Raw genomic sequence first — 25,638 nt, forward strand, 5'->3', positions numbered from 1 at the left:
TGAGATATTTAAAACATTATAACATGATCTATTCAAATCTCTAGTATTGTAGCATGAAATTATGAAGACAGGCTTACTTCGATATCGACAGTGTAGGCCTATTGTGAATGTGTTAAGATTTTATGTTATTGTTCCAGTGTTGAGTGGAATGATCTTGCCCATTTTAAAACCATGTGCGCCATGGGAAACATGCAAAATAAGCCAAATATTCTGCAAACAAATGATTTCGACAATTGATTAGACATTGCTGCCTTATTCCCTCTGCTTAAGATAGCATTTCACTGTCAACATAAGTTGTTAATGATGTATATCTCAATTAATTTATCATAATATACACGGCATACCAGGCTACCAACAGCCTGTGAAACCACACTGAATGTTAGTGGAATGGTAAGACGTCAAGACAAGAATCTGTGTTGTCTGTAGGACATGGTCTGAAGAAAAGTAATAAAAACAGCATGCATGAGAGATCCATTTATTCCATAAATTTGAAGATGTCAAATTGGCTTCAACAAGAACTACTCCAATCTGTTTGACAGCCATGTCCTGCATTCCATGATGAGGACTGTCTTTGAACTCCCACAAGCTATTCCGTCTGGCACAGGATCTCCTGTTTCTGTTTTTACAGCGTCAGACAACGTGCATCACATCATCAGCAAAGCGGAAAATTTAAGTTTACTGAATGTTAAGACTTCCTCACTTATTGTACTTTTAAGAGCAGCGTCAATGCCAAAAGTCTGAGGTCTTCCTCGTGAAGTGTAACTAATTTTACCTGAAGAAGCTGTAAATCCCTGACAATTAGGTTTAACTAGCATTAAAACTAAAGTACAGTATGTTAACCCATTGTGTACATGATGCGTACAGTATGTGTTGGAGGAGTTGAGGGCACAGGTTTGTGTTAGTGTGTCAGTTCTTTAAGATAAGACAATGACTATCATCCCCGTGGGGAAATTTTGTTTGCAGCTCTGTGCATACATGAACAAAACGCCAAACACAACACACAAGCTGCGGGTAGCCACGGAGCAGCGCCCTTTGGAAGTTTTAGATCGTACCATGGTCTACATGTAGGCCTAAGGTATCAGAACAACTAAAATGTAAATGTAAATGCAAAGCCAAGAATTCACAACATGTGCAAATAGTATGGAGGTTTAAAAATAATTATGGACATTACACGCAGGAAGCTGACATTCCATACAATTAACTGTATAGTACCATGCCCTGAATGTGGTTTCCCATTTTATTTCTGTGGTGTGTGAGTATAAGCCATGGGTATCATTGTAATTCAAGCCACACTTGGTACTTCATTCCACCTTCAACTGCATGAGCGCAAACAAGACTGGGAGTAATATCTCTACAAAAATGTTATAGGTCACACAATGTGAAATGGAAAAAGGATTCCAGACAACATTTCATTGTTTTCTATATTTATGTAAAATGTGTATGTACATAACAAGGGGCAGAAATGCACTGCAGACATTCACATTTTCAGTCATTTAACGCGATAGTGCTAAGATGGACCAGCAATACTGAACAAAACAATTAAAATACAGATTTGTCAATCCACTATTAGCACTTACAAAATGTGAGGCTACACAAAGTTGTCACAAACTTAATGAACGTCAATCTAGAGGGATAGCAATTTAAGACTGCATTAACAAAAAAGAAAGGAAACTTTGGTCAAATATTATCTGACATCATATACAAATGCAAGGGATTTCATTATTCTATACTGGAGCAACCACTCAAGAAACTGATGTGCATTTGAATTGAAATACTGAACAATGCGTTCTGTATCATACAGAGTTTGAGTACATTTCATATACTGTACCATTAGGCAAAAGTTATATTGACTCAGATGATGCAGTTGATGCACTGGAATTGATTGGATTGACATTTGTATATATTTTTTCAAGTCAAAGAAAATGTGAAACAAATGAGGCAACTGAAGAGAGTACGAGATTCTTAAAATCAACTGTAGTGCAGTCATTATTTTGATGAGACAATCCGGTGAGAACACACTATCATACTATTGTCAATAAGTTATTCAATGACCCTATCCGTGCCTTCTCTATGATATGGCTTTTAAAGCTAAAATACAAGTAATTGTTGATTCTGTATGATCTATTCAATATGATCTAATTGTAAATTCTATGATCTACTAATATATGTTCGATAGGAGCAAATCCATCCATTTCAGCAGAACTCACTGAATTGTGGTCTTTTTACTGCACATTCGGGGAGTGTGTAACACAAGTATCTACATACAAAAGTGGAAATGGTTTCAGTACAGGAGGAAGGGGGTGCAGTGGCACTTTTTCAGATAACTGGAAACCCACCAGGTCTCAATGATCACACTGCTCAACTGGAAAATGGACGACAGGAAATTCAAAGCAGGTCTGTAAATATACAAAGATATATATAGATATATAAACAAAAACAATAAAAAGCTAAACAAATGTGGGTTGTTTGGTTGTGCAAGTTCTTATGCAGCATGATGATGAGATGCTTCTAGAAAGGCTGGGTCTGATTATTTGAAGACATTCTCGAAAGCTGGACACTTGTGGGTCTTGAGTTTCTTGATGGCCTTTTTGAACTCTTTGCTGGACTTGTCCCACTTGTGGATGCCTGTCAGGAGGAACTGCTTGTCCACCTTGCGGCCCATGATCAGGTAGGTGTTGCCCAGGTTGTCCAGCTGCTGGCAGGGGCAGTCGGCTCCATTCTTTAGGTACAGAACCAGATTCTTTAGGTCTTTCTTCTTCAGGTGGCCCAGTTTCAACGGCTTCTTCCTTTTCTGCAGAATCACCTTGCGGTCCATGCCTTCCCGTCTCACCTCCTTGATCTTGGTCTTGATAGCTACAATCAAATAGACATCAAAAGAAAGAAGGCGGTTGTTAAAAACAGTAACGTGTATTCTTATATATGTTACGATAAATGTTTAGCTTGTGGGCTAGCTCAGCATGTTGAATCATATCTATGGTTAGCTTGAGGCACTTTTCCTTTTATATTTAATGTCAGAGCAGTATGACAGTCATATAATCCCTGTGTATGCATTGTGCTAGGGCCAGGGGCTCTGTGGCAAGACAACAGGCCCGAAAGGTTAGGTTGCAGAAAAGAGGGTATCAGTGGTTAGTTAGCTAGGCCCCAGACACCAAGGACCATTAAGGAAAGCAGCCTGGTCTCATAGACTAGACATAACATAGTAAAGTAAATCTGGGACACTCAAATTATTATGATATGTTACGTTTGGTATGGGTGCATACGACAAATGTTTACTTAAGGCAAGAACGAAAGTAGAGTGGTTGGTTGTGGTGGATGGGTAGGCATATAACGCAAATGTTATATGTTATATAACGCAAACGTCTAGAAACCCAAAGGTTGCGAGTTCAGATCTCATCACGGGCAATTTTAGCAACTTTTTAACTACTTACTACGTTTTAGCTACTTTGCAACTACTTAGCATGTTAGCTAACCCTTCCCCTAATCCTATAATGTGAACGTCTGTTAACCCAAAGGTTGCGAGTTCGAATCTCATCATGGACAACTTTAGCATTTTAGCTAATTAGCAACTTTTCAACTAACTACTACTTTTTAGCTACTTTGCAACTACGTAGTATGTTAGCTAACCCTTCCCCTTCCCCTAACGCTATAACGCGACCGTCTAGCAACCCAAAGGTTGCGAGTTCGAATCTCATCATGGACAACTTTAGCATTTTAGACTAATTAGCAACTTTCAACTACTTACTACTTTTTTGCTACTTTTCAACTACTTAGCATGTAAGCAAACCCTTCCCCTAACCTTAACCTATTAGCTAACCCTTCCCCTAATCATAACCCTTTTTGCTAACCTTTCCCTAACCCTAACTCCTAACCTCAACCCTAACCTTAACCCATAGCCTAGCTAACGTTAGCCAGCTAGCTAATGTTAGCCACCTGGCTAGAATTCGTAACATATAACAGGATTTGAAAATTCGTAAGATATTGTACGTTCAGCAAATTCGTAACATATAACATGAATTGTAATTCGTTACATATCATACGAAATGGGTAATAGACATCCACAAATGAATACATACCATACGAAACGGAACATATCATACTAAATGGAATGTCTCAGATTTACATACAGAATAATATGAAATGCTCTGAGACCAGGTTGAGGAAAGATAAGAGTGTTAACATACTGCTGAGAGAATGGAGGGGATTATACAGGGCCCTGGTCAAAAGTAGTGCCCTGTAAAGGGAACAGAGTGCCATTTGGGATGTAGCCAAAGATATGGGTATTCTATATCAACCTCACACTGTAAGGTCTTCGTGCTAGTTATGATAAGTAAAGTATTTCTGTGTTTCATGGACATGATGACTAAGAGACAGCATCCAGATGAATTAATCTCTATGGGAAACTGATCTGTCTACATTTGCTGTTCCATTCACTGGACAGGAATGTTCAAATTACCGCTCTGTTTGCCCTGTGCCCCTCCAGATGTAACAGGACCTGGGGTTTTGTTCCTCTAAGTACCCTCTATCTATCTCATTGGTTTTATTGAAGGATCCCTACTCCCTGAGCTAGACTTCAGATATATTGAGGGAGATGAATGATCTACAGATATTTGTGAAATGCAACACATAGGGTTGAAAAATTATTCTAGCTTTACCTAAATTATTTTTAAAATATTTTTTTTTATCCTGGTTGGAAGATTCCGGATTTCCTGCTTATTTCTTCTGATTCCAGGAATCTTCCAACCAGGTTTTCTGGAAGACCTGGATATTTTGGGAAAGTTCTGTAGATCATTCATCTCCCTCAATATATCTGAAGTCTAGCTCAGGGAGTAGGGATCCTTCAATAAAACCACTTCAATACCACCACTGTTTGTCACTGAAAGAAAGTGAAACATTTGATGCTACAGTACATTGTAACCCTGCCTTTCATCATCTCTTGATATGTGGCCAAGTATTGCCACAATTTTACACCCACCAAATGTCTGAATATTAATATTTTTTTTTGTTTTTACTTTTATCTCTCCAAATCCCACACCGGGCCTCTGATTTCTCTTAATCTGTCTGATCTTTCACTAAACTCTATTTAACCTCATAATCTCTTTGTTTCCTCCACCTCCCCTTCTGAAATGGTGCACGAGTCAACCCCATGGTGGTCCAAATCTCAGCCTCTATTCAAATGGCACCCTATTTCCTATATAGTGCACTACTTTTGACCAGGGCACATAGGGCTCTGGTCAAAAGTAGTATACTATATTGGGAATAGGGTGCCATTTGGGATGTAGACTCAGCCTATATGGGTATAGGCCTACCGCTTCATCTCCTCACACAGTAAAGCAGGCTACTGCATGAGTGCAGGTGACTTCAGTACATGGAAATATAAGGGAAAAGTATGGCATGTTGCTGTGATTCCAGTCCATTGATCTACGGACCAGATTAGTGACCATCTTGTGATCTTTTAATACAGGGATTTGCACCTGCACTTGGTAAACTGACTGCTGCTCAAGATTTGGTGCTGGCTGATCTGTCTTTGAAAATCTGATTAAAAAATAAGAATACTTAACTAAAACAACATACATTATTATCAGTGTAGCTTACAGGTAGGGGTAAAGACTGGTATAGAAAATATAGACTACTACTATATATCTGAACTCTAAATAGTCCCCTACTTAAAATGCACCATGGTCCTCTTCTATAAAGACTTGAATAGCTAATATAGACTACTATATCTGAACTCTTAATAGGCTTCTACATGAACTATAGGTACCACGTTTTAGGGTTCATCTATTGCCCCTCTATCTTCCCATTGTCAATTAAAGTGTTAGAAAAATAACAGTCTCTGTGGTTTTCCAGGTATTAACAGTGCACATGGTCGGGATTAGGACCTTTATCCTCCATCTCTGGTCCATGAAAAGTCTCTGTGACGAGGGCTTAGTGTTCAATTAAATCAAAATGGGCAGCTTTCATAATTAGCGAGTCATAAAACATAAGGTCTAGCCCACCCCTGAAACCACTTTATCAGGATAAATCCAGCTTAAACTCTGTGCTGAACTTTCTTTGCACCTTGTGTTGTTTGTGTACATATCTCCCTGGCCTGGCAAAGTGTACAGTACAGTGACTGACCAGGTAGGCTACGGTTTTAACTGTTCAGGGGAAAAGGTTCAGCCACTGATCTGAAGTGCCTTCGGGGCAGTTAAACTAGAATGTATGTTACTATTTATTTTGGGCCCCTGTTTCGGAAAACTATTCACCTCAAACTATCATCTGACACGAGCGTTACAATCATTTAGCAAATTTTCCTTTCAACGTTACCAGGGTGAAAATAGAAAACACTGCATAAACACTGCGCTTCAACTCTCATTCTATCTTCAACGTTATCTCCATCTGTCGTTGGTCTCAGGTCTGGACAAATGCAAAGCACTCAATCTGCAATGCTATAAAGTTTGTGGGCATCTAGGCTGTAACCTTTGTCCCCGACCCTTGACCTGATTTCCTCTTCTGGTTTAGAGGGCGAGACAGGCTTTCAGACAGCTCAGATGGTGTCATAAACCCAGCAGGAGGTGGTGAGCTGGGCCTGGACCCATTCACAACCATGGAATAACACAGCCCTCAGCCATTCACAACCATGGAACCTGTCTGCCCCGTGAGCCAATATCTACGTCCCAAATGACACTCTATTCCCTACATAGTTCATTACTTTTCACCTGGCTTGTATGGGCCCTGGTCAAAAGTAGTGCACTATATAGGGAATAGGGTGCCATTTGGGACACATACTATGTGATCAGTCTAGATCAGGTCCAGGGTTGCTACACTTTCATTTACTGCATTAGCATGGGGAGGGATGGATGGTGCAATTACCCATACCACCAGAGAGAAAGCCAGCTGTCAGAAGTAGGGCATGGTGGGTTTGAATTCAAGTGTTCTGGAGATGTGAAACAAAAAGCTGTGGTAATGAAAGTTTAAGTATGGAGATAAATCATGGTGGGAACAAAGTGTTGAGTGGGATGTACCATAAAACCATCAGCAGAGTAGACAGCGCTGATGTTTAGAAATAGATTCATCAGGATCTCTGAGGAACAAGGGACTGGGAGGAGTTTAGCTAGCTATATAGCAATCTCCAATTGTATTTTAAATATGTTATTTTCCTCATGGTTGATCATGATCACCCAACACATAACGTTTGGTTAACAGAACTTTGGATTTTGTTGAAGCTGAAATTGCAGTTCAGTTACTCAGAGACAAACACAAACTCGGGTCACTGTACAGTACATATGGTCAAGCAGACCTTCAAGAAACAACCCTTCTACTTAAAACCAACACATTTCTATGCCTCCATGTCTTTTACAAACACATGTATTCTTCCTCTGCCAGATTGTCCTGTATCCAACCAAAAAGAATGAAAAGCTTTCGCTTCTCTTCTCAAAATAATAAAATTTTATTTAGATAAACTCACCTGAGAATGTCAAAATGTGATTGTGAGATTGGAAGGAAGCAATTATTCCTGACTTCAAACAATGGCACACAATTATACTAGCCTTTCTTCCCATTAGAAAAAAAACACAAATACATTTTAATATATTTAACGTCACGTAATACATTTGCATCTTTGCTCAAATGCATGTAATGCCTGACATCTATTCCAGAAATGCATGGCTATGACATCTAGTCTACACGGTGGTCAAGGTGGTTCCAAATTCGGCTTCTTAAATTACTCTTTACGTATTAATCAATCGTTTTTTGGGGTCCCCGAGCCAGAACTTTGGCAGTGATATCATTTAAATTGTGATGGTGAGTAAAAAGAAATACTTTTGATTTCACCAAATGTTACATTCTGTCAGAAAGAGCACATGTTCAACTTCATAAAAAACATGTTTTCCCATCTCAAGAGGTTAAAAAAATGACTATAGGAAGTGCCTCTCTTCAGCTTTGCGCCCAAGATTTTTGTATTTCAGTTTTTAGCGATTTAAACAAAAACTATACATTGTACAATGCTCAAAGTGTAGGTCTAGGTCTTGTGCTTCCAATGAGTAGTATTATATGGCTCTACAGTGAATTGTTAGCGGTGTTATGGAGCGTTCGTAACGGCCCTCCAGCTGGTAATTACTAGTTAAATCAGCCATCAATCCCCTTGTGACAGGGGGAAAGGAAGCTTGTTGTGTGCAACAGGGAGGGGCAATTGAATGCAAGATTCATTCAAAAAATATATAATTGTTCAAACATTTCTAGCCTGTCTATCTACGGGTAACAGGGTTGACGTGTTATGCTCCACCCGCACAGTTTTTCACCACAAAACACCAGAAAATGGCCAAAAAGAGTAGAACCAGCTCACCTGCTTTTACACTACACTATGTTTCTTTTGAAATAAATATTTAACAAGGAATAGTTTTACCATATTAAAATGAGAATTCAGTTCACGTAACAGCATAGCTCCGAGAAGTAGGGGTGCTGAGGGTGCTGCAGCACCTCCTGAAAAATCATAATATTTATTAATACAAATACACAAAAAAAAATAATCTCACAAAAGTTGTGCACTGGGCCTTTACTAGTCCTTTATTAGTGGACCGATATAGCCGTCTGTAGTGCGGGCAAAAAACATCGTCTTTTTTACAAATTAATTTAAAGTGAAAAGCTGAAATTGTAATGTCTTGAGTCAATAAGTATTCAACCCCTTTGTTATGGAAAGGCTAAATAAGTTCAGGTGTCCTTCCTAACTCAGTTGCCGGAGAGGAAGAAAACCAATGGTGACTTTAAAACAGTTACAGAGTTTAATGGCTTGATAGAAGAAAACTGAGGATGAATCAACTACACCGCTCCCGAGTGGCGCAGCGGTCTAAGGCACTGCATCTCAGTGCTAGAGGCATCACTACAGACCCTGGTTCGATTCCAGGCTGTATCACAATCCGGCCGTGATTGGGAGTCACATAGGGTGGCGCACAATTGGCCCAGTTTTGGCCGGGGTAGGCCGTCATTGTAAATACGAATTTGTTCTTAACTGACTTGCCTAGTTAAATAAACATTGTAGTTACTAACTTAATTAACAGAGTGAAAAGAAGGAAGCCTGTACAGAATAAAAAATATTCTAAAACATGCATCCTGTGTTTGTACTAAAATAATACTGCAAAACATTTGGCGAAGCAATTCACTTTTTGTCCTGAATACAAAAGTGTTATGTTTAGGGCAAATCCAATACAACACATTACTGAGTTCCACTCTCCATATTTTCAAGCATAGTGGTGGCTGCATCATGTTATGGGTATGCTTGTGATCGTTAAGGGCTAAGCACAGGCAAAATCCTAGAGCAAAACCTGTTTAGTCTGCTTTCCACCAGACACTAGGAGATGAATTCACCTTTCAGCAGGACAATAACCTAAAACACCAGGCCAAATCTACACTGGAGTTGCTTACCAAGAAGACAGTGAAAGTTCCTGAGTTGCCGAGTTACAGTTTTGACTTAAATCTACTTGAAAATCTATGGCAAGACCTGAAAATGGTTGTCTAGCAATGATCAACAACCAATTTGACAGAGCTTGAAGAATTGTGAAAATAATAATGGGCAAATGTTGCACAATCCAGGTGTGGAAAGCTCTTAGAGATTTACCCAGTGTAACGAAGACGCTGTGAGTCGAGAAGCAGGTGCAGGTGAAACGTTTAATAAAACAACAAACATGGAACGAGCCAACATAGCAGTAGCGTCTACGCATAACCACAGGAACAGAATCAATAACGCCTAGGGAAGGAACCAAAGGGAGTGACATATATAGGGGAGGTAATCAGGAAGGTGATTGAGTCCAGCTGAGTCTCATGAGGCGCAGGTGCGCGTAACGATGGTGACAGGTGTGCGTAATAATGAGCAGACTGGCAACCTCGAACGCCGGAGAGGGAGAATTCGTGACAGTACCCCCTCCCTGATGCGCGGCTCCAGCCGGAGGAACGGTCCCGGGGACCAGGAGCCGGCCAATCGCTTCTGCTGCGGGAACCTGTCGAGCCAGCTAAGGCATGGGAGCCTGACGAGCCGGCTGAGGCATGGGAGCCTGACGAGCCGGCTGAGGCATGGGAGCCTGACGAGCAGGCTGAGGCATGGGAGCCTGACGAGCAGGCTGAGGCATGGGAGCCTGACGAGCAGGCTGAGGCATGGGAGCCTGACGAGCCGGCTGAGGCATGGGAGCCTGACGAGCCGGCTGAGGCATGGGAGACTGACAAGCCGGCTGAGTCATGGGAGCCCGACGAGCCAGCTGAGGCATGGGAGCCTGCTGAGCCAACTGAGGCTTGTGAACCTCTCGAGCCAGCTGAGGCATCCCCGGTAGTGTCGGCAACGGACGCTTGACGAGACAACCGAGGCCTGAGAACCTGTCGAGCCAGCTGAGGCATGGAAGCCTGATGAGCCAGCTGGTTGCTTCGGCAGCGGCACCCGGACCAGACGTCACCACCAAAAACAAATAAACAAAAAAAACTCCCTGATGCTTCCCTTTGGTGAGGCGTTAATCTGTAACGTGTACTTGCTTCCCGACTCCCAGCGTACACGTTACACCCAGAAAGACTCACAGCTGTAATCTCTGCCAAAGGTGCTTCTACAAAGTATTGACTCAGGTGTGAATACTTATATAAATGAGATATTTCTGTATTTCATTTTCAATACATTTTCTAAAATTTCTAAAAACATGTTTTCACTTACGGGGTATTGTGTGTAGATAGGTAAGCAAAATAAATAAATTTGATCTGTTTTGAATTCAAGCTGTAACACAACAAAATGTGGAATAGTTCAAGGGGTATGAATACTTTCTGAAAGCACTGTATATGTATTTTTTTCCGTATGGGTTTCACACTGGGTTCTGTTAACATGGGTTCTGTTAAATGAGAACAGACCTTTCGCAATGAGATCTTTCCAGGAACTGAGCATTTTAGCGAGCAAAAATGCTCATTCTGTGCCAGCGGAGGCATATTTCTGACATGATTAGTCTACACAGATTAATAAAACTGACTTCTATGTAAGTCACAGATTCTTCCAGCTAGCTGCCTTGACTGAGGTAACCTATCAACTACACAGTCTGAAGTTAGGCCTGGTATAGGTGAATTTTGACTACAGTTATGCCATTGTCTCTACAGTTATACTGTACATGTAAATATATGGCCATATACCCATGTGAATATTAGTGATAAAAAGTACATTCAGCATCTCTTACTTGCAAAGTAGGCAGGCTATTGCATAGTGAAAGTCTAGAGTAGTGCACTTAACTTATCAATCTACATCTATTATAAGCTATCCCTCTGACCCATTTTGGTCTGACCAAAAGTGCTGTGATGAAAGCATAATAATAGATTGGCTCACGAGTCACGTGACCAGATGCTTTGTAGAGGTAGAAACGGATCTTTATCAAATCATGTCATAATTGCTTTCACATTTCAACCATTTCTCTCTCCTCTCACAAAATTTATGACAGATCTTTCACACCATATAATAGTTGTTTTCGAGTCAAGCCCATCCTTGCATGAGTTGTAGGACAAAATAAGAAGAGATCATGCCAGTTCAGAGGAACATCATGTCAGACAAATATTGACTCACATTTTTGCACTGCTACAATCTAAAATAATAACATCTGCTCAACGGTACTGCTTCATAAAAAAACATGACCAAATGTTAGTCCCCCAGTAAAGAGTCAAGCTAAAAGCATAGGTTATGCTTCAGTTATTGATTAACCTAATCGAGAATTTCAACAAGCATTTTGCTTCGGCTTGCCATGCTTTCCACCCCGGCCACCAGCTCTGCACCCTCCGCTGCAACTTGCCCCCCCCCCCGCTTCTTCTTCACCCAAATTCAGATATAGTGAGGGGAAAAAGTATTTTATCCCCTGCTGATTTTGTATGTTTGCCCACTGACAAAGACATGATCAGTCAAAAATGTTATAAATGTATTTGCATTTTAATGAGGGAAATAAGTATTTCACCCCTCTGCAAAACATGACTTAGTACTTGGTGGCAAAACCCTTGTTGGCAATCACAGAGGTCAGACGTTTCTTGTAGTTGGCCACCAGGTTTGCACACATCTCAGGAGGGATTTTTTCCCACTCCTCTTTGCAGATCTTCTCCAAGTCATTAAGGTTTCGAGGCTGACGTTTGGCAACTCGAACCTTCAGCTCCCTCCACAGATTTTCTATGGGATTAAGGTCTGGAGACTGGCTAGGCCACTCCAGGACCTTAATGTGCTTCTTCTTGATCCACTCCTTTGTTGCCTTGGCCGTGTGTTTTGGGTTATTGTCATGCTGGAATACCCATCCACGACCCATTTTCAATGCCCTGGCTGAGGGAAGGAGGTTCTCACCCAAGATTTGACGGTACATGGCGCCATCCATCGTCCCTTTGATGCGGTTGTCCTGTCCCCTTAGCAGAAAAACACTCCCAAAGCATAATGTTTCCACCTCCATGTTTGACGGTGGGGATGGTGTTCTTGGGGTCATAGGCAGCATTCCTCCTCCTCCAAACACGGCGAGTTGAGTTGATGCCAAAGAGCTCGATTTTGGTCTCATCTGACCACAACACTTTCACCCAGTTCTCCTCTGAATCATTCAGATGTTCATTGGCAAACTTCAGACGGGCCTGTATATGTGCTTTCTTGAGCTAGGGGACCTTGCGGGTGCTGCAGGATTTCAGTCCTTCACGGCGTAGTGTGTTACCAATTGTTTTCTTGGTGACTATGGTCCCAGCTGCCTTGAGATCATTGACAAGATCCTCCCGTGTAGTTCTGGGCTGATTCCTCACCGTTCTCATGATCATTGCAACTCCACGAGGTGAGATCTTGCATGGAGCCCCAGGCCGAGGGAGATTGACAGTCTTTTGTGTTTCTTCCATTTGCGAATAATCGCACCAACTGTTGTCACCTTCTCACCAAGCTGCTTGGCGATGGTCTTGTAGCCCATTCCAGCCTTGTGTAGGTCTACAATCTTGTCCCTGACATCCCTGGAGAGCTTTTTGGTCTTGGCCATGGTGGAGAGTTTGGAATCTGATTGATTGATTGCTTCTGTGGACAGGTGTCTTTTATACATGTAACAAGCTGAGATTAGGAGCACTCCCTTTAAGTGTGCTCCTAATCTCAGCTCGTTACCTGTATAAAATACACATTTCTGATTGAGAGGGGGTCAAATACTTATTTCCCTCATTAAAATGCAAATCAATTTATAAAATTTTTGACATGCGTTTTTCTGGATTTTTTTGTTGTTATTCTGTCTCTCACTTTTCAAATAAACCTACCATTAAAATTATAGACTTATCATTTCTTTGTCAGTGGGCAAACATACAAAATCAGCAGGGGATCAAATACTTTTTTCCCTCACTGTAGCTGATGTCCTGAAAGAGCTGCAAAATCTGGACCCCTACAAATCAGCTGGGCTTGACAATCTGGACCCTTTCTTTCTAAAATTAGCCGCCGAAATTGTCACAACCCCTATTACTAGCCTGTTCAACCTCTCTTTCGTATCGTCTGAGATCCCCGGAGATTGGAAAGCTGCCGCGGTCATCCCCCTCTTCAAAGGGTGTGACACTCTAGATCCAAACTGTTACAGACCTATATCCATCCTGCCCTGCCTTTCGAAAGTATTTGAAAGCCAAGTTAACAAACAGATCACCGAACATTTCGAATCCCAACGTACCTTCTCCGCTATGCAATCTGGTTTCCGAGCTGGTCATGGGTGCACCTCAGCCACGCTCAAGGTCCTAAACGATATTATAACCACGATCGATAAAAGACAGTACTGTGCAGCCGTCTTTATCGACCTGGCCAAGGCTTTTGACTCTGTCAATCACCGCATTCTTATTGGCAGACTAAATAGCCTTGGTTTCTCAAATGACTGCCTCGCCTGGTTCACCAACTACTTCTCAGATAGAGTTCAATGTGTCAAATCGGAGGGCCTGTTGTCTGGACCTCTGGCAGTCTCTATGGGGGTGCCACAGGGTTCAATTCTCGGGCCGACTCTATTCTCTGTGTATATCAATGATGTCGCTCTTGCTGCTGATAACTCTCAGATCCACCTCTACGCAGACGACACCATTTTGTATACATCTGGCCCTTCATTGGACACTGTGTTAACAAACCTCCAAACGAGCTTCAATGCCATACAACACTCCTTCCGTGGCCTCCAACTGCTCTTAAACTGTAGTAAAACTAAATGCATGCTCTTCAATCGAACGCTGCTTGCACCCGCCCGCCCGACTAGAATCACTACTCTCGGCAGGTCTGACTTAGAATATGTGGACAACTACAAATACCTAGGTGTCTGGTTAGACCGTAAACTCTCCTTCCAGACTCACATTAAGCATCTCCAATCCAAAGTGAAATCTAGAATCGGCTTCCTATTTCACAACAAAGCCTCCTTCACTCATGCTGCTAAACATGCCCTCGTAAAAAACTGACTATCCTACCGATCCTTGACTTCGGTGATGTCATTTACAAAATAGCTTCCAACACTCTACTCAGCAAATTGGATGTAGTCTATCACAGTGCCATCCGTTTTGTCACCAAAGCCCCATATACTATAATATACTATAATATAATATAATATAATATAATATAATATAATATAATATAATATATAATATAATATAATATAATATACTACCCACCATTGTGACCTGTACGCTCTCGTTGGCTGGCCCTCACTACATATTCGTCGCCAAACCCACTGGCTCCAGGTCATCTATAAATCACTTCTAGGCAAATCCCCACCTTATCTTAGCTCATTGGTCACCATAGCAACACCCACCCGTAGTATGCGTTCCAGCAGGTATATCTCACTGGTCATCCCCAAAGCCAACACCTCCTTTGGCCGCCATTCCTTCCAGTTCTCTGCTGCAAATGACTGGAACGAACTGCAAAAATCTCTGAAGCTGGAGACTCTTATCTCCCTCACTATCTTTAAGCATCAGTTGTCAGAGCAGCTTACCGATCACTGCACCTGTACACAGCCCATCTGTAATTAGCCCACCCAACTACCTCATCCCCATATTGTTATTTACATTGTTACATTGTTATTTATTTTGCTCATTTGCACCCCAGTATCTCTATTTGCACATCATCTTCTGCACATCTGTCAATCCAGTGTTAATACTAAATTGTAACTATTTTGCACTATGGCCTATTTATTGCCTTACCTCCATAACTTACTACATTTGCACACACTGTATATAGATTTTCTATTGTGTTATTGACTGTACATTTTGTTTATTCCATATGTAACTCTGTGTTGTTGTTGTTTTTATCGCACTGCTTTGCTTTATCTTGGCCAGGTCACAGTTGTAAATGAGAACTTGTTCTCAACTGGCCTACCTGGTTAAATAAAGGTGAAATAAAATAAAATAAAATTAAAACCTGTGGCAGCCATGTTAGAAACCTCTTCTCTCATTTCTTTAGACAATTAGAACATCTAGCATAAAAATGTCTTGTTTACATGTTGCCCAACTGGTACAGCAAAGCAAACCCACCACTATTGCCCATGGCATTGCCACACTGCAAGCAGAGCAGCCCCTGGCTGCATACCAAATGGCACTCTATTCCCTACATAGTGCACTATTTTTGACCAGAGCCATATGAGCCCTGGTCAAAAATAGTTCACTATATAGGGAATAGGGAGTCATTTAGGACATTTCCCTGTTTTTTTCTCATGGGCGTTGGGACTCTCTCTTTGTGGGACACTCCTGCTGTGATTGGGTCTAATGGTTGCAATAAAAGTCTAATTTAACTAACATTATCAGAGGCCATAATCAGCCTGCTTGGATAAGCTCAGATGTCAAGCGTTAAATATATTATGTCAAGGTATCAAAACAACATTTGTCTTAATCAGAGATGAAACAGACCAAAGATTCTGAGGACAGAAAAGTTATTACCGTGTAAAAATGGGGACAATTTATTTAAAATACTGCACATAACTTTGTGTATTAGCTTTCCCTGAGAACAACTCTGAAATAAGAAGTGCACAAAGTCCGTCTTCCCAAGGTCTGGCGCTTGGAATTGATTTGGAAACCACCAAAAACCTGGAGGCCAGCTTATAGCAATTTAAAATATGGCACAGCATCATGTAAACTTGTGCACATTCTCTCTGCATACAATCACTGCCTCAAGGTGTGTTGAATTCACAGTGTCCCTGCATGCGAGAAACTATCAATGCATTTAAAAATTGCATAGAAAAACGAAACATTCTAACAGCTGTTGCTACACTGCATTGACACACTGTGGATGGGATGGGATGTCAAGCCACCAAACAAGCTGAAAGACATTACCATACGTGACATCAGAGACTGTGATTTGGACCAATAGGAATTAAGCTTTAACGTGCAACCCTCCTGACACCTCCAGAAGGCCAGACAGCAGAATAAACATCCTCATTTACAACTTTAAATACCTGCCAAATAAAGACTTTAGAGCTGCAATTCATTAGTTACAGAATATTAGCATTTAAAAGGGTAATAGTATAAAAAAGTATGAAAATGGGGCGGCAGGTAGCTTAGTGGTTAAGAGCGTTGTGCCAGTAACCGAAAGGTCGCTGGTTCTAATCCCCGAACCGACTAGGTGAAAAATCTGTTGATGTGCCCTTGAGCAAGGCACTTAACCCTAATTGCTCCTGTAAGTCGCTCTGGATAAGAGCGTCTGCTAAATGACTTAAATGTAAAAAAAAATTTATGAATAATGTATGCACTCACTAACTGTAAGTCGCTCTGTTTAAGAGCGTCTGCTAAATGACTAAAATGTAAAAAATGTAAAAGTAATACAAACCGTGACATTAATTCACAGTGGTAAAAAAATCCCGAGCTCTGTTTTTCTAGCGGATCAAGGCAGTAACTTGTTCCTAAATTGCCGAGTTACAATTTTGCCTTAAATCTACTTGAAAATCTATGGCAAGACCTGATGGTTGTCTAGCAATTCATTGTGGTCCTCTGTAGCTCAGCTGGTAGAGCACGGCGCTTGTAACGCCAAGGTAGTAGGTTCGATCCCCGGGGCCACCCATAGACAAAAATGTATACACGCACGACTGTAAGTTGCTTTGGATAAAAGCGTCTGCTAAATGGCTTATTATAATTAATTTTTCTAGCGGAATAAGGCAGTAACTTTTTCCAGTCTATATGTAAAGTTGTGAGAATTAAGCATATGGCCAAGAAAACAAGGTAAATTGATGTTAGTAACCCCCAAGAGGAGATCTTTCTCAAGATTGTTCACATTAGTTTAATAATATGCCATTTAGCAGACACCTTTATCCAAAGCGTGCATACATTTTTGTGCATGGGTGGTCCCGGGGATCGAACCCACTAACCTGGCGTTACAAGCGCTGTGCTCTACCAGCTGAGCTACAGAGGACCACAATTTACTTGGTGGTCAGTTGTTGCATCAATCCATTACGTCTGAAAGAATGATCCCCAGGAGTATACAAATTGTAAATCTTTTCAATTTCACATACTAATCCCAGCATTCTTATACTCAGAAAGAACAATTACCCTGAGTACTGTCAGATAGTAGACATGGTGAAATGTTGGTCAAAGCTATATAAATTCTCTGATAATGAAAGACAGATCTCTTTTTTCGACCATTATGTGTGACTGACCAAAGAGTTTATTTAAAATAATGTATCAACGAACAAGCATGAAATTGTGCAAATCTATGTAACATGAAACATTACTTTACTGAAAATATGCTTGAACCTTTGACATGTACAGTATGTTTATGGTCAAATATACACAATATACCCAAAGGCCATAGGGGGCACAGATTTGCCCTTTAAAACAAATTATAACATACAGTGCCTTCGGAAAGTATTCAGACCCCTTGACTTTTCCCACATTTTGTTACGTTACAGCCTTATTCTAAAATTGATTCAATTGTTTTTCCCCATAATGACAAAGCAAAAACTGAAATATCACATTTACTTAAGTATTCAGGCCCTTTACTCCTTTGGCAGCATTGCAGCCTTGAGTCTTCTTGGCACACCTGTATTTAGGGAGTTTCTCCCATTCTTCTCTGCAGATCCTCTCAAGCTCTGTCAGGTTGGATGGGGAGCGTTGCTGCTCAGCTATTTTCAGGTCATTCCAGAAATGTTCGATCGGGTTCAAGTCCGGGCTCTGTCTGGGCCACTCAAGGACATTCAGAGACTTTTCCCGAAGCCACTCCTGCGTTGTCTTGGCTGTGTGCTTAGGGTCGTTGTCCTGTTGGAAGGTGAACCTTCACCCCAGTCTGAGGTCCTGAGCACTCTGGAGCAGGTTTTCATCAAGGATCTCTCTGTACTTTCCTCTGTTCATCTTTGCCTCGATCCGACTAGTCTCCCAGTCCCTGCCACTGAAAAACATCCACACAGCATGATGCTGCCACCACCATGCTTCACCGTAGGGATGGTGCCAGGTTTCCTCCAGACGTGACGCTTGGCATTTAGGCCAAAGAGTTCAACCTTGGTTTAATCAGAACAGAGAATCTTGTTTCTCATGGTCTGAGAGTCTTTAGATGCCTTTTGGCAAACTCCAAGCAGACTGTCATGTGCCTTTTACTGAGGAGTTGCTTCCGTCTCTCCAATAAAGGCCTGATTGGTGGAGTGCTGCAGAGATGGTTGTCCGTCTGGATGGTTCTCCCATCTCCACAGAGGAACTCTAGAGCTCTGTCAGAGTGACCATCAGGTTCTTGGTCACCTACCTGACCAAGGCCCTTCTCCCCCGATTGGTCAGTTTGGTCAGGCGGCCAGCTCTAGGAAGAGTCTTGGTGGTTCCAAACTTCTTCAATTTAAGAATGAAGGGGTCTGAATACTTTCTCTGTAATACTACTAGTCACCTAGCAATTTCATGAAGTTGGTTTTACCCAGCTAACAAAATTACGTTCCAGGACGTGACCACAAAGTTATTTTAGTCCCCACATAAGTCATGATAACGTTATTGTGAAACTTACAGACGATGTTCCAAAATGTTTTTCTATCATTCCGATTGTAACGTTATATGAAGACAAACCATTGCTCTAAATGTAACGTTATGAAATGTTTCTAGAATCTCCAAAATAACATGATATTCAGAACTTTTCATGGACTACTAAGGAACGTCTGTATTGCGACCTGATATTTATAACCTCTATAATACTTATTAGAAATGTTATGAATGTGCCTATAATGTCCCAAACGGGCTATGACATTCAGTACCTCTGGAAGACTTAAGGGGAATGTTACAAATGTCTCAGTTACGTTCCTTGTTAGCTGGGTAGCTAGCCCAGATAGGTTCCCAATCTCCCAATCTCATAATTAGCTACCAAGAAGCCATTTCAGACTATCAAGTTAGAGTAGCTAGCTTGTCTGACTATCTTAGCTGTTATGCCTGCTGGCAAGGTTGGTAGACATTAGAAAAGTAAGCAATAACTAAATATACTGAATAAGATTCACATTCCTTTCGATCTTTTACCCAGATTTTAGCAGATATGCAGAGAACAATATTTAGTTTATTCTTTTTAAATAACCACCAGTCAGGAAGATACAGACAGCTCAAGAGGTATGCTTAGATATGCAGAAAAAATAACATATTTTTTACATAGAATTAAGCATAATAATTATGGCTCTAGATTGCACTTTGTAAAATACAGTCAGTTGGAACTAAATCCATGAGCCTCTAAACTAACCAATTATTGTGGGACTGTTCTCTTTTTCTTCTTGTATAACTGTTCATCTGCAGTAACTTGCTTTTCTTTTCAGAGGCTTTTTGTTTCCAATAGACTTATTAACCTCACTAAAGACCACACTTTTAATATCATACAAAGGGATGACTGTGTGGTGCTATGGTCTCTATAGAACATGATCTATAGCTGGGATAAAGCACCAAGCTCATTAATGTAACCAGAATGGCAAGAGTCAGGGATTGCATGTAAGTAATAAATCCTATTGGCAAGAGTGTCACTTTAACTTCTCGAAGCTTGCTTTTGTAAAGATCTTACAATGTACTTTGAGGGGCTGCAGACCAAAGGTGGGAGGGCTCATTAGATCTGGGGCATATTCCAGAGCTACAGGTATAGACATACTGTAGTGCTCCACTGTATGTGGTTCCATTTGTATAGGCTTCTATGCCATGGAGAGTGCAACCTCTGGTGTCGGCTAACACGATCCATACTGTAGGTATAGTAGCCCATAGGAAAACTTTACATGACAAAACATGTTGTGTGTGAGTGTGTGTGTGCATGCGTGTGTGTATGTCTCTTCTTCGGTATGTTTAGGAGATGCTTAACAAACTGAATGAAAATGGTAGTGTTAGGGTTAGGAGATGCTTACCAAACTCGCTGGCACACATGTGCTCTAGAATTATGTCTGTTTTCATTTCGTTGTCACATGGGGGACAGATGGGGGAGTAACCTGTGGAAGGGAGGGAGGGAGGAGAGAGTCTTTTTAGAGGGCAGGACATGTAGCACTGTCACAATAATCAACCAGGTAACATAGCCATGAACAAATGGAACAAATGCAAAATTGGGTGGTTAGTTTTGATCTCTTTGGAGTCTATGCTAACTTGACGCAATCACAATCAATCTGTCCTGGAGGCCTGTTTTACTGTAAGTTATCTGAAAGCACACGGAAATGCATGTGCGCACACGCATGCACACACTAACTGTTACGTGTTCTTTAGACTTACATTACTGATTGTGAAGACAGAGAGATGACTGACTGAAACTGGAAACTCTTCCACTCAGGCTTTCATATACATTTATTTTCAGTTACAGGAGCCAAGTTCCATATGAACATTTTAGAATGTTTTGACATTATGATTAAAAACAATGAACGATTCTGACTGCGTAATGTCCAACAATGGACAGAAATGCCTTTTTTGTTTTTTTGCTATATTCATGAATATTTAATGAAAACACATTTATTCAATAATTAAATAACTGTTCTGTTCTTTCTCAAACAGTTTAGCAAAGCTTGGCTTTAAAAGCCAAAACAACATTTGGAGTACTGCAAGGTTCAACATCTAAACTCTAAACAACTGTACAGATGGTAAAATATAAATACACATTTACAAACACTTATCCTGTTTTTTTGTGATTGCCAGTTGTCCATTACGTGTGTTTGACAAACGCTTGTGAAAGTTACACCCAGGTGGAAAGCGCTTGTGAAAATAAGCACTGTTTACAGAGTCAAAGAGGCTATATTTTCAATTTCACCTTGTTCCTACTCTAAATATATTATCACTAGCTTCAAACTTGTTTAGCAGTCAGCAGTGGAGAGGCTCCTTAAATAACTTATATCAAAATGCATGACCTTCTAACCTTATTTTGCTTTGATGTTTTATTCATTCAAATGCATTTCCTTCTTTTTCCCATTTTTTCCCATTAAACTGAACAGTGATTTGTACATCACTAACTAGCACATATTTTTCCGGGGGTTTTAGGTTCCTGTCAGTAAACAGTGATGAAGATGCAGAACAACAAATACATTAACGGCCCTGTAATGAGAAGAGTGGGGTTAAAACAAGACCGACCCTGTGGCCTGCTGGGCTTCTGACTGGGCAAATGTTTTCTGATTTATTTATCGCAAGTGCTGACACATATGATAAGAGGTGACCTCTGGAGACTGTCTGTGTTCCAAATGGCACTCTATTCCCTATGTAGTGCACTACTTCTGACTAGAGCCCTATGGGCCCTGGTCAAAAGTAGTACACTATATAGGGAATAGGGTGCCATTTGGGATACACCCTGTGGATCTCTGTGTGGTCCCCGAGCTCCAAGAGGAGCCTTTTCTCAGGCTGCTGGGCTCCTGCCCACACACACCACCATGTTGGCCCCCTCAGACCAACACGTCCCAGTTAAAGAGGGACTACCTCAGATATACAGTAAGTGCTGTGTAACTGCAGCACCACGGAGCGAGAAAGACCTCTTCTTAGGTGCTGGACTGGAAAGTCACCAGTCACCATATCAGTTCGCTGTAAGACTGAGCTATTCATGTTCTGAATATAGCAAATGTTTTAGCACTAAGCTAACACTGTTTTGCAGCATGCATGTGCAACGCAGATCAAAATGTAATGAGGTTGATGATGGAAAGTAATTTTTTATTTATGAGCAATCTGCATGAGGTGGTTGTAATTCCCCTTCTGGGACACCTCTCGAAAAGAGCAGAGCAGCCTTTCCAACTCGCTCCAAGAGAGATTCTACTAGTTCCTGCCAGGGACACTGACATGGCGATAAAATATTACAACCCATGACAGGAACAAGAATTTTAGACAAAACTTGTCCTTTGATTGTGAAAGGCCTTCTGCAGCATTTACACTGAATGAAAATATAAACGCAACATGTAATGTGTTAGTCCCATGTTTCATGATGTTGTGCACAAAACATGTCTGACTTACTGTTAGCGCCAAGCTGTAACAGATGTAGGATCTTAATTTGAGCCAGTTTGCTACAGCAGGAAAATAATCCTGAAGCAACGGGTAATGTAAATTATAATGTGGATTATAATGACTGGACATTTTTTGTAGGGGTTGATACGTTTTTTGTTAGGGCAAATCAAGCCGGAAATGTTAAAGTGGAAATTATAATTTTTTTAAACCTTGAATATACTACAAGTTTGCATTTTCTGTGCAGGAAAATTCTCAGCAACAACATAGTGATCAAATTAAGATCCTACATCTGTAGGTAGTTCTAGTCCTTCTGAACATAACTCAGTCCAGAAACTGTGGTTGCATCCCAAATGGCGCCATATTCCCTATATAGTGCACTACTTTTGACCAGAGCCATATAGGTCTTGCTGAAAAGTAGTGCACTAGGAAATAGGGTTGGGCCGCAATCCCAGTGAGGTTGTGGTAGTCTCGAGCCAAGTATCCCAGCAGGCAGATAGGCAAACAGGCAGCAAGGACCTGATGTCTGTGGGAGTTCACTGTAGCCTTGAAACACAGTTTATTACATTAGCAGAATTGATAGTCTGTTTGTTTTTTATCTCTCCTCATCGTTGTCCCTCTGGTATTCATTATTTCATCATTCGTATACTTCTGTATCTGCTATTCAAATTAAACTTTACATGTTGTTTCTGTCTGTTGAGTTAACGTTTTGGGGGGGTTCAAAGGAAGAGGCCAGTAGTTAAGAGGTTAATATAAAATGGTAATTAATGGATGTATTAGTTCTGTGGCTGGACTGCCTCCCAGTTCATAAATTGCACCTTGAAATAAATTGCTACCATCTGTTAAAGGAGTATTAGGCTAAAATATTAATTATAACATCACTTCTCTTTGTCAGTAGCGAGCAACTTAATATTTGCTCCAAAGAGAGGTTCTCTCTTGGTAAAGACAGTGTAGTCTAGTTATTGCTCTGAAATAACTAAATAAAGGTTATGCTATCTCGCTCTTATATTTTTTTGAGATAATCTAATCTAGAGGTAATCTAAGCAGTCATGGGAAAAATGACCCCAAAGGGTTGGGAATGGTTCATTTGCATCAGGTTTGACATCAACAAACAGACTTTAACCCCTGAAACAACATTCTGCCACCTGAAGCACTGCATGGGTGTCGATTCTCACACTATGTCAAAGTAGTGACTGTTTGTTATCTCAGTCAAGTACTGCAGCTCTGTTGAGCCTGCCCTATAGGATACTATGTTGAGCTTCCCTATAGGATACTATGCTGTGGTTCACATTGCTTTTTGTATTCCACAATACAAGGGGGAAAATCCAGATATTTGATAATGATTATTACAGATTATCATGCTTCATCCACAAAATGCATTAAGATGTGTATCAGATTTTAAATAAATTGTAATAAAAACTGCTTCCAAGTGAAGAACATAATGTACATTCAACAATACAGATTACAAACTCCTAGCCAACACCTCAGCTATTTACACATTGTGCCAAGCAATTGCTCAGTTTCAGATCTGGTACCAGACTAGGACTTAGAAACATGACTGGCACTTGGTGACATGGGATTCTATATGTAATTCTATATCTAGATATGATGACAGGCATGCTGCCTGCTGGTAGGTAGGTAGGTAGGTAGGTAGGTAGGTAGGTAGGTAGGTAGGTAGGTAGGTAGATAGGTAGGTAGGTAGGTAGGTAGGTAGGTAGGTAGGTAGGTAGGTAGGTAGGTAGGTAGGTAGGTAGGTAGGTAGGTAGGTAGGTAGGTAGGTAGGTAGGTAGGTAGGTAGGTAGGTAGGTAGGTAGGTAGGTATAGCATTACCTGTGGGTTTTGTGGCTTCAGTGGCATTGGGTGCAGTCATGGCAATGCACACGTCGTCCTGAGGAAACTTGTCGCAGGTGAGCATCTCAGGCCAGGGGAAGCCAAACGACTCCATGATAGGGGTGCAGCCGTCCCGTACAGCCTCACACAGCCAGCGGCAGGGGTATATGGGGCGCTCCAGGCACACTGGGGCAAACAGGGAGCAGAGGAACACCTGGGTGCCCGGGTGGCAGCTCTTATGCACCAGGGGCACCCAGCTGCCTGCCTGCTGCTTCACCTCAGCCATAGTCTCATGCTCCAGTAGGTTAGGCAGCAGCATCTGGTTGTAGCCCACATTGTGGCACAGCCTCAGGTCCTCTGGGATATCCACACACTGAGGAGGCTTGCCATAGCTGCGGCCACCATTGTACATGTCCGATTTCCAGCTCATGTATTCATACTCAGAGGCTCTGCTCATAGACACCAGTGCCATGGTCAAAGCAAGAGGGATGATTCTCCAACGGCACAAAGGTTCAATGGACCTCATTGTTCACAACAGAGGAGAGTCTGCAGAATAAAAGTAAAATGCAGCTCACAATGGAGCTTTCACTATAGAATAGAACAGACCTGCTTCAAGAGAAAAATAAAATGGAGAAAAGCTCCAGTTGATAAATGCTCTCTGAGTAGAAAGTTTCAGGTTTCAGTATAACTCCACTCCTGCCTCCTCTTGTTGCAGCCCCGCTGTTCCGTTCCCTTCTGCTGCTACTGACTCACACAAGCGCCAGTAAAGATAACTGCCTGTAGTAGCGCAGCTTGGAAACAAGAGGAGATTGTGAAGTGCGCGTCGGCCAATCGGAATGCGTCTGCGCCTTTTGGCACTCACATGTCAATCAAAGTGCTCAATTACACACTGCGTAAAACACGGCTTAACGTTCCCTACCCCCTTCATTAGCCTTTCTCTTCCTTTCTCAAAACAAACAACTTGCCTTCACACCAAACAAAAAAATAATTTAATGGTTGAAATAATTTAATGGTTGGTCAAACGGCAGCTCGCAGTCACATGACAGCTATTATGCACAGTACAGTATTATGGACAGTTATTTGGATAATTGTAGATCATTTAAATTTGACAACAAACACTATTTAGTTACAACGTCAATATGCAGAAATACAGTATATGCGCAGCTCAATAAATATATTAAATAAGTCGAAAAACTTTCACAAGTTTTAAGTCAAGGTTTTAACTAGGTGAAATATAGCATATCTGACAACAAAATTAATTCAGACCAATAGTGTTAAATATTGATTTAAACCTATATAACGTCACACATTCTAAATGTAAATTAATATGATGTGAAGAGGGGACAATTGTTCAATTAAATATTCATTCAGTCTACTTAGATCTAATTAAAGTACATTTGTTTATCTGCATGTTAGTCCACTTTTTTACAGCTTTCCAGGTTTGATATGACTAAGACAAGAACTGTGAAATCTACCAATTTCAAATGCATTAATGTTGCA

General features: G+C 41.1%; 1 protein-coding gene across 1 annotated transcript; it reads right to left on the reverse strand.

The window, feature by feature from the left end:
* Nucleotides 1-1,419: 1,419 nt before the first annotated feature.
* Nucleotides 1,420-24,893, reverse strand: LOC311141331 (secreted frizzled-related protein 1-like). The gene is made up of 3 exons (XM_084176627.1): nt 24,139-24,893; nt 20,256-20,336; nt 1,420-2,853 (listed from the first exon to the last, which is right to left on the reverse strand). The coding sequence occupies exons 1-3, from the start codon at nt 24,662-24,664 to the stop codon at nt 2,528-2,530; spliced, it is 933 nt and encodes a 310-aa protein (XP_084032753.1). The 5' UTR covers nt 24,665-24,893; the 3' UTR covers nt 1,420-2,527.
* Nucleotides 24,894-25,638: the final 745 nt, after the last annotated feature.

Source organism: Coregonus lavaretus, assembly GCF_964263955.1.
Source record: "Coregonus lavaretus genome assembly, chromosome: 14".
NCBI classification, from domain to species: domain Eukaryota; kingdom Metazoa; phylum Chordata; class Actinopteri; order Salmoniformes; family Salmonidae; genus Coregonus; species Coregonus lavaretus.